This window comes from Drosophila albomicans, chromosome 2R (assembly GCF_009650485.2).
Source record: "Drosophila albomicans strain 15112-1751.03 chromosome 2R, ASM965048v2, whole genome shotgun sequence".
Taxonomy (NCBI): Eukaryota; Metazoa; Arthropoda; class Insecta; order Diptera; family Drosophilidae; genus Drosophila; species Drosophila albomicans.
This window is the reverse complement of record NC_047631.2, coordinates 34314893-34324994: the sequence shown is the minus strand read 5'-3', so window position 1 is coordinate 34324994 and position 10102 is coordinate 34314893. Positions and strand designations below refer to the sequence as shown.

The window sequence follows — 10102 nt, the reverse complement described above, 5'->3', positions numbered from 1 at the left end:
TGGTTTACTTGGGAAAGTGAATAGCGATAATTATATAGCAAACAGAAAAATATCGCCCTTAATTATAGTGATTTACATCGATTTATCATATTGACTACAAAATGTCACACATAACATAATAATATTGATCAAAAACACATTTGGTAATCATCAGCTGATATGGAATACCAATATTTTTGACAATAATTAAAATTTAAGACATCACAGCATAGCGACGCCGGTAAGCGGCATACACTTTTTAGTATAAAAATACTGAAATTATCTAGAGGTGGTCTTTCGATATTTTTCGTATGCAAAAAAGCATTTCTACTCTTTTCAACACGTTATATTTATCGTAAATCAATTCTTCGTAAAAAAATAATAATCTTTGTAGAGTGTACCGATTTTTTAAATATATTGTTTTAAATGACGCGCCAAAGTACACACGTTTTGGAAATACATCGTGTACGATATGCAGTGTGACCAGGTGAGATCTTGTATATTTTCAAATTTCATCGGCATTTAAACGTTAATTTTAGAACTTCTCTTGTGGTTACACCACGACACTGCTGTTAAATAATTCAGCTCGTCTTTAAGGAAAAAATAAAGAGACATAAATAAATAATTTTACAATAATAAAAAAATCATATCATATGGCAAAAATCATCGGTGCTTATCTTAATAAATCGATGTTTAAAACAATGTCAAAAACATCGATAGTGTCATCGATGTTTCGCCACCTCTAGCTGATTGCAGTTCAGCTAACAAAAGTGCTCGTTTATCGCAGCGAATAAAAATATAATTAGAAACAAATATTATATTTAACTTACTGACGTTAAAACGACTTAAGCGCCGTCGCTTTTGCTCGTTTTTTTGGTTAAAAAGCCTAAAGCCAGTGAAAAGCGCAAACTAGAAGAGGCGAGGCAACATTTGATGAAAGCAGAAATTCGCAAAAATCGAGCAGCGAGTGCGAGTGAAAAAGAAGAAGAAGACGTCGAAGGAGGAGAAGGCAAAAGCAGAAAACGACCAGCAGCAGCCACAAAGCAAAGCAAAGCACGAAAGGCTAACCCCCAAAACAACAAAAAAACGTAAAATCAAAAAAATAAGTGCGTGAATATTTAGAAAAATTAACGCCAGACCGCCATTAAAGTGTGTTTTGTTATTGTTGTCGTCGTAGTAAACGTTTTATTTGTTTTTGCTTTCGATATATAACGTTGTTGTGTTGAATGCTGGCTCCGGGAAACGCGAAGAAGATCGATCGGCGACAATTCCTCGATTAAGCGAAGCGAGCATATTGTCGACATCGTTGCTCCCGTTCCGTTCCTCGTCTCTCTGTCACACGCTCTTCGTCTCTTCGTTCCGTTCCCCATTCGTTGTGCATCGTGACGTCGTCGTCGTCGCCAAGCAATATTCAGATTGAGAGATTCAGCCACCCAGCCAACAACAACAAGAAAAGGAGGAAGAAGAGGAAAAATAGCAACAACACAGCAGCAGCCAAAGAAGAGACACAAAGCAAATAAAAGAGCTAGACAGAGAAACAGCAACAGAAAGCAGAAAGCAAACAGCAAAACAAGAATAAGAACAAGCAAAAAAAAAACACATAAACGCAAACGCAGCATACGCATATAAATAAAATTGAAATCAGAAGAAATAAGTGCAACCAAGTAGCAAAGAAATAAAAGAAAGCGAGAGAAATACTTTTGGTGCTGGCAATTTGGCAATTGGCTTGCGCCCATCTTCTACAACTATGAACAACAATAGCAAGCGGAAAAGTCGACCTAGTGGAGGTGGCGGAGGAGGAGGCGGCGCCAGCGGCGGTATCTCAAGGTAAGAAGAAGCACTGCTGCAACTGCAGTCCACTGGCTGCAGTTGAATGCAGCGAATGCAAAAAGCTAAAAAGAGCTTGTGTTTGGGGCCAGTTGAGTTGACGTCTCGTGAAAAAGTTGCTCCAGGTTCCGTTAACGCGAAAGGTGAAAGCGCGCGTATAATTTCATTAATATTATTGCTCTTTTCGTGTTTTTTTTTTTTTTTTTTTTTTGTTTTTTACTGCATGTTCTACGGCGCATTTGCTGAATTGAAACAGGAACTAAAAATCGGAAACAGGGGCCAGCAACAACAATCAGGGCAAATTGCAATTACACTTATATAATACGCCACACGTTCATGTTTTTGTGCATGTGTTGGTGTGTGACAGTGCACACACAATCATACTTACCTTCTCACTTACACACATGCACACAAACATTGTTTCGTTTTCTCATATTTTGCGCTTTGTTTACATTTCCCTTTCACAGCCCAGGCGAACGAAAAACTAAAAAAAAAAAACAGAACACAACATAACATAACCCAACCAGCGACATAAAATATGTAGGAAAACGCAATGAATAATTTGTGTAAAGGCATCTCAATTGTCCAGCAAATGAATATTATTTCCGCCCACTCCCCTCCCTATCCTCGACCCAAGCCTAGGCCCTTTAAATTTTCAATTTAAATATGGCTGCAAGCATACATAGAAACATTCATATCTACATTCACGTGTGTGTGTGTGCGTGTATTTACATACAAGTGCGAACAGTGGGACCAGGCTGCTGTGCTGCAGTCCAAAATACTTTCAGCTGCTTGGGCCCACTGACTGCATGGCACGCAAGCAAGCATGCATATGCTTACTCACACACACACGAACGCATACACGCTCACGCGCACGTATCGTATTTGCTTCCTCTTCTTATTTTACTTTGCCTCTTTTTTCGTATGCATTTTTCTTGCATTGTCAGCATTTTGCAGTTCGCTGCTGCTGCTATGTGACGTAGTCGTCATCACAGTCACCGTTTCTGCTGCGACGGTTGGTGCTGCTGCTGCTGGTGTTGTCGCTGCCTTGGCACACTTCGCCTCCCGCCGGGCGCACAGAATTTGGGTCACTTTACAATTTGCTGACCGAACGAAGTGAGCGAACAATCGTTCTTGTTCTCCACGCCACTTCTCAGTGTTTATTCGGCATTCTGCCTATGCACACTTTCATTTTAAGCCCCACACACACACTTGCATCTACGGATGCCTACACTAACACAACTGCAAACACATGCATATGGCAGGCAACATGCCGTGGTCTCAGCCTATTTAGCCAGTCACACAAACAAACATACACATTCATATGAATACATATGTATGTATGTATTTATGTTTGTAGGGTATGCGCAGATGCGCTATCATGCGATTCCAGATTTCAGATTCCGATACCGAACACTTCTTATCAATGAGTGCCGCTCGCTTTACGCATGATTCACTGTAAAACGCAATCAATTATTTGTTTTCATTGACGAAAATGTGCGCAGTGCACCATGAATCATAACCACCGCACCCCACCAACCCCCCTCTTGATAATAATATTGCTGAAGTTGTTGTTGTTGTTGTTGTTGTCATTATTATTTTTAAACAACAACACGCTTGTTGTTATATGCGTGCTGGGTTCATTGTGCGTTGCGAGCTTCGAGCTGAGAGCATTTCACGGTCGTCGATCCTGCACGCAATCAAAACAACCCCAAAAGGCGTTCGCCCAGAAACATTTTACGTCTTTGGAACTGACTGAACTACTAAATTCTTTAAGAATTATCTGTCTAAACTAACGGGTCTGTTTTGTGTTCTGTGCTATACGACTGCTTAGCAGAAATTTCACTGAAAAACTATAATTCCTAGAATAATATGCTTTTAGCTAGCGTTTTTCTGTAATAGTTTTATATTCATTTCTTTTTCGTGAAAGAGAAACTAAAAATATCCCACCCTATACCACCACTAAGCGAAAGAAAGAAAGAAGGACCCTTAACTAAAAACTAAAACTAAAATAATCACTTTACTTCACCCTTATTTCAAATCTTTTAACCGAATAAATTTGAAAAGATATTAATATTATTAAAATGTAGTTTGTCAAATGTTTGTATTAAAATAATGTATCACTAATTTAAATACTTAGCGAAAGAGAAATTGGGAACGACCCACCCCACTTATTCATATTTCGAGAACGATATCCAAAATGACCCCTATACATATGCTCTTATTCTGAGTCCCTTAGAGTGAGACATTTCTGTTAGTCAAAATTAAATGAATACACTACACAAATTACTGTTCAAGTATTTTAAAGTCCATTGGGGTCTTTGGCGAAAGTGAGATTGAGAATGACCCCCAACATATGATGGTAGAAGGTTTAGACAATTAAAATATCCAATGAGCTAGAACGGAAAAGACCAGGTGCACAGTACAGCACAAGTAAATTGAAATAAAGTTCATGAGCAGGGAAGAGTTGTTTAAAAATTGAGTTCACTGGACTGAACCCAAAAGCACAAGCTGAGCCACCACACATACAAACAAACACATGCAAAGCTTACTCACACATGCATATAAACATGACTACTACATATTTATTTTTGAGGGAAGGCAGCAGGGCGTGGTTTCGGGGGCCACTAACAACAACAAAAACAACAAGAACAGACAGACTAACATCGACAGCAAAGAGACAGCGAATCGATATCGTAGCCCAGCGCAGTGAGGAGGAGGAGGAGGAAAACGGGGAAGGGCGACGGGAGCCGGGAGAGGAGGAGGCGTTCTCGTTGTCGTTGCTCGACCCTGAGCTGCGTTCGGGTTCGATTGGTTCGCATGTCTCGTGGCCATTGTTATTGTGGTTGTTGTTGTTGCTGTTGCTGTGGTTATTCACTTTGCACTGCGCTCTCAACACTGACTGCGAATTTTCGAAACAAGGGAGTCGCACTAATTGCTCCGCATGACACTGATAATGACGCTGATGACTGTTCTCTGCCGCTCTCTCTTTATCCACACTCTCTTTTTGCAGATACAACGCAAACGACAACAGTCTACGGCCAGCGAACAACAAGGCAGGCGGCGGAGGAGGTGGCAACGGCGGTATCGGCGGCGGAGTCGGTGTCGGTCGCTCGTTGGCGGCGCAGGGCGTCTATAATAACACCTTCTTCATGCACTCGGCCACGGCGCTCGTGGGCAGCGTAGTCGAGGTTCGTCTGCGCTCGGGCAACACGTACGAGGGCGTGTTTCGCACATTCTCGGGCAACTTTGACATTGCACTGGAGCTGCCGGCGTGCATCAAGCCCAAGAATCAGTCCGATGAGGGCAAAACGGTGCCCAAACACATCATATTCCCCGCGGACACCGTGGTTACCATCATAGCCAAGGACTTTGATTCGCAGTACGCCACAGCCGGTGCCTTTCAGACCGATGGCGCCATATCCGACAAGTGCAATGGTAACTTAATCTCATTCTTCTTTTCTTCTTTTATTGTTTTTCTTTAAAAGTATTCCGAGACTAAACAACATTCATTCTTAAACAACAGGCACACGGTTCGATGAAAAGGAACTGGAGCCATGGGACTCGGGCGCCAATGGCGACATTGACATTGAGCTGGATGGCGCCTCCAATGGCTGGGATGCCAACGAGATGTTCCGCAAGAATGAGAATCAATTTGGTGTAACATCAACATTCGATGACTCGCTCTCGTCGTACACGGTGCCTCTGGACAAGGGCGATTCCCTGGAGTTCAAAGAGGCCGAGGCAAAGGCCGAGAAACTGGCCGCCGAGATTGAAAATAATCCCACATGCCGCGAGCGTTTGGATCTGGAGAATGGCGACGAAGAGGCGATGTTCGCGGCTGTCGAGCGTCCAGCGGCACAAGTGCCCGACCATGAGCTGGAGCAGCGAGAGCAACGTGACCGAAATGATCGCGACAGAGAACGCGAGAGGAACGAACGGGAGCGAGAGCGTGAAGAGCGCGAACGTGAACGGGAGCGGGAACGAGAACGTGACCGCGATCGTGATCGTGGCAACAAACCGCGTGGCGGAGGCGGAGGTGATTATCAGCTGCGCGAGACAATGAGCAGCGATCGCTACATCACCAAGCAGACGAGGAACAACAATGGGCCGCAAGCATCGCATGCTGGCATGTCCTCGCAGTCACAATCGCAGTCATCGTCATCGGTGGGTGGAGTACGCGATCGCGACAATCGCGGTGACAATGCCGGCGGCATTATGATGGGACAACAGCAAGGGATGGGCCAAAGCGGAGGAGCTACGCCTGCTGTGCTCATGCTCGCTGGCAGCCTGAAGAACACGGGACCGGCTTCGACGTCGGTCAACGCGTCCACGGACACCGCTGGCAACAAGTACGGTGGCGGACCAATGATGAAGCGCAAGCCGGTGCAGCAAGGCGGCAAGATCATGCGCAACAATGCGCCCAACAGCGTGGGCGCTGGCAACGCCTCCAACATGCCGCAGGGCAACAACGGCAACAATGTGGGTGGCGGCAAAGGCGGCGGGGGCTATCAGTCGCCCATGGGTATCCAGAATCAGTACTCGTATCAGAACAACTCACAGATCATCCACGGGTAAGTGATCTTCCTCTAGTCTCTGCTTTGCTTGTTATAATTGTTGATTTCTTCCAACAGCTCCACGCAGTATCGCAACCAGGGACATTTGGGCGGCGCATCCAAGCTGAACGGCGGCGACTCCGGCGCCAATGCGGGCAAGCCGCTGCCTCAGCGTCAGATGCGACAGTATCAAGGATCGCAGAGCAACTCGTCACTCAACTATGGCGGCGACTCGCAGCCGCTGGGCAAACCGATTCATAGTGGCCATGGTGTGCATGGTGGTCACAACAGCAACTCGCCGCCGTTGCAGACAGGTGGACCGCAACAGCAACAACAGCAGCAGCAGCCGCCACAGCAGCAGCAACAACAGGCGCATCAAGGACAAGGACCGCAAGGACGTCAGGTGCGTACGGTTCAGGACACGATGCAGAAGCTGCGTCAGTTCAATCAGGACTTTCAACTGGCGCTCAGCAACACTTCGCCGCCACAGCAGCAGCAACAACAACAACAGCAGCAGCAACAGCAGCCACAGCATTCGATGCAGCGCAGTAATTTGCAGCAGTCGGTGTCGCCGCCTCAGCAGCAGCATCAACAGCAGCAGCAGGTGCAACAACAGCCACCACAGCAATTGGTGGCCGTTCATGTGGCGCCGCCGCATCATCACCAGCAGCAGCTGCCACCGCAGCAACACTATGTGCCTCAGCAGCAACAACAGCCGCCGCCGCAGCAGCAGCAGCCACCACCACAGCATGTGCAGCATTTGCAGCAGCAAAAGGCGCCACAGCAGCAGCAACAACAGCAGTTGGTTGTGGACAATCAGCATCATGTGTCCAAGCAGCAGCAACAACAACAGCAGCCAGCGCAGCTGGTGCAGGAGGCCACTCAGCCGACTCAAACCATCTACCATGTGATGCAACCGCCGCCAGCTGGCGTGCAGCAGCCGCAAACATCGCCGGTGGTGATCAGCTCGCCGGGTCCGTTGCTGGATCCACAGCAACTGCCGCCACAGCCGCTGCAGGCGGCCACGCCCAAGCCGGAGGTCGCCACACCGTCGCCAAACATTGTGGCAGCGGGTGCCAACAGCACTCCCACAGGCACGGGCGCCATCATCAGCACACCGACCACAGGAGGCGTCGTCCAGGCAGGTCCAGCAGCTGCTGCTGGCACAGCAGCAGACAAGTCGACTCCAGTGGTGGCCACAGGTGGCAGCAGCGTGCCAGCGCCAGGCAGTGGCACAGCCACCACAGCAGCAGCCGCCACAGCTGCTGGCACCGGCACATCCACCACACCCGGCAGCGGCAGCACGCCAGTGGTTAAGAAGCCGCATGTGCTGAATCCATCGGCGAAGCCGTTCACCCCGCGCGGCCCGAGCACGCCGAACCCTTCGCGACCACACACACCACAGACCCCGGTGTCGATGCACCAACTTCACTACGCGACTTCAAATGCCATTGTGCCAGCGACCAATCCGCAGATCTTTATGGTGCCGCCAACAGCATTCCAGCCAACCACACACCAGCCCCGACAGAGCGGTGTGCGCCGCAGCCAATATGGTGAGTAGCGATGACTAGAAGTACGGAAACTGCTAGTCATTGAAATTGTTTATAAGTCATGGTGATAAAGCCCCATATCTAACAATCTGCTTCAACACCTAGAACGTAGAAACTATTTCTAAAGCGAACTAAATAGTGAAAAGATATATTGGGAGAGATTACAATGCCATAGTAATAATAGTTACAAATTGATATAGGAATTCAATTATCAATGTATTCAAATGAAGCTCAAATTATGAAAGTATTCAAAGTTTATTGAAAAGAAGGTGCTCTAGGGATAATCGAAAAGTATATTAAAAAGGGCAATACAATAGTACAATAATAATACATAGATACACATTTATATAGGAAATATGATGAAAGAATAGCTATGTAAAGGTAATCTAGCCAAAAGATGTTTTTGGGTTGATGGTAAAGTATATAAAAAGGCAAACTAAATACATTGTAGAGAGATATAGTAGGAGAAATTATAACAGAATAGTAATCATAACCATTATAAAGGAATCCAATTATAAATGTATTCAAATGAAGTTCATATTATGAAAGTATTAAAAGTACAATAGTTTAGTGAATATAAGATGCTTTAGGGATAATCGTAAAGAGGAAACTAAATAGGAGAGAGATATAGAATAAGAGAGATTGCAATACAATAGTACAATAATAATACAACGATACACATTTATATAGACAATATAATGAAACAATAGCTATGTAAAGGTAATCTACCTAAAAAATGTTTTAGGGTTGATGGTAAAGTATATTAAAAAGGTCGAACTAAATAGTAGAGAGATAAAGTAGGAGAAATTACAATAGAATAGTAATCATAAGAATTATCTAGGAATCCAATTATATGTAAATGTATTCAAATGAATAACATATTATGAATGTATTGTGTCTTTAAGGTAATCTAGCTTAGAGTTAGTCATAAAGTATGTAAACTATAAGCTATTCCTTTAATAATGCATTTTAAATGCAATATTGAAGGGAAAACAGTTGTGAAGTTGCTTGAGTCAATCTAAGTTGTTTCTATTTTATTACCTTTTTAATGTATATCATTTAATTGAAAGTGTAGCCAAGTTACTCAGCTATCGATACATAGTTAGCGACAACTATTCCACTCTTCCTGAATGTAATAGTTAATGAAGTTGAAAATGATTTGTTCTATTCCTTTGCAGGTCAAATGGGTACATCGCAAATGCACGTGTCAGCGACGACGGCAACCGGACCACCATTGATGGCCGCCGCACCGATACAACAATTCATACAGTACCAGCATCATCCACAACATTTCCAATCGCAGTACGGGCTGCCGGTGCGCATGTATCAGGATACGCAGCCGCAGCAGCTGCAGTTCTTGACGCAGCCGCCGCCATCGACGACCCCGTCACCGGGACAGCCGCATCCGACGTTCCATCCGCCACCACAGCCATCCCCTGCCGGCGGGGGACTGCAGCCGTCGGTGTTCACACCGCAAGCACAGCCATACCAATTGATGTGTGTACATCCTGGCCCGCAGATCATATCCAATACCTATCCCATACATCCGCAGCAAAATCCACCGTTCCAGATGCTGATGCAGCCGCATAGCACGCAGTGAGTTGCTGTTGCTGCTGCTGCAGTGGATCGTCGATCGTCGAAAGAAAGCATTCAGCAAAGCGGCTGCCGTCGTCATCATGGAAACAACATTAACAACAACATCAGCATCAGCGTTTAAATCTCCTCATAGCCCCGCCCCTTCCTCAGCTCCGCTCAGTCGCAGCCTCTCAACCTCAGCAGCAGCAACAGCAATGCCACATCTAGATCCAAACACACACCAGACACAACAACTTACACACATTTGCATCAACTTCTTATTCACAACTGCAGAGAGGAGGAGAAGGATTATGGATGAAAGCAAAAGGAGCAAGCTCCTTTGAGCACAGTTCATTTCCTCCACTCTGTCCACTTTCAGGATGCGTCTTTGTGCTCTGCTGCTGCGGCTGCTGTGGCATGCCTCATCCCACATTCATAATCGCAAGTGAAACACCAATAACAACCACAACAACAACAAAAAACAACACCAACAACTAGGAAATTATAAAATATTAAAGAAAGCAAAGGGAAACTAGAAAATTTGTCAAATTGCCTGAAGTCTCAGATGCGATAAGAACAGCACTGAACGGTAACAACAACAACAGCAACAGAAAA

General features: G+C 45.4%; 1 protein-coding gene across 2 annotated transcripts; it reads left to right on the top strand.

Annotated features, from left to right (window-relative positions):
* Positions 1 to 722: 722 nt before the first annotated feature.
* On the top strand, positions 723 to 10102 carry LOC117573640 (ataxin-2 homolog). Of its 2 annotated transcripts, none has more exons than XM_034256950.2 (5): positions 723 to 1806; positions 4820 to 5244; positions 5333 to 6380; positions 6441 to 7915; positions 9091 to 10102. In XM_034256950.2, the coding sequence occupies exons 1-5, from the start codon at positions 1727 to 1729 to the stop codon at positions 9510 to 9512; spliced, it is 3450 nt and encodes a 1149-aa protein (XP_034112841.1). In that variant the 5' UTR covers positions 723 to 1726; the 3' UTR covers positions 9513 to 10102. The 2 variants fall into 2 exon arrangements, with proteins under 2 accessions (XP_034112841.1, XP_034112842.1); XM_034256951.2 differs by lacking the exon at positions 723 to 1806 and adding an exon at positions 1881 to 1949.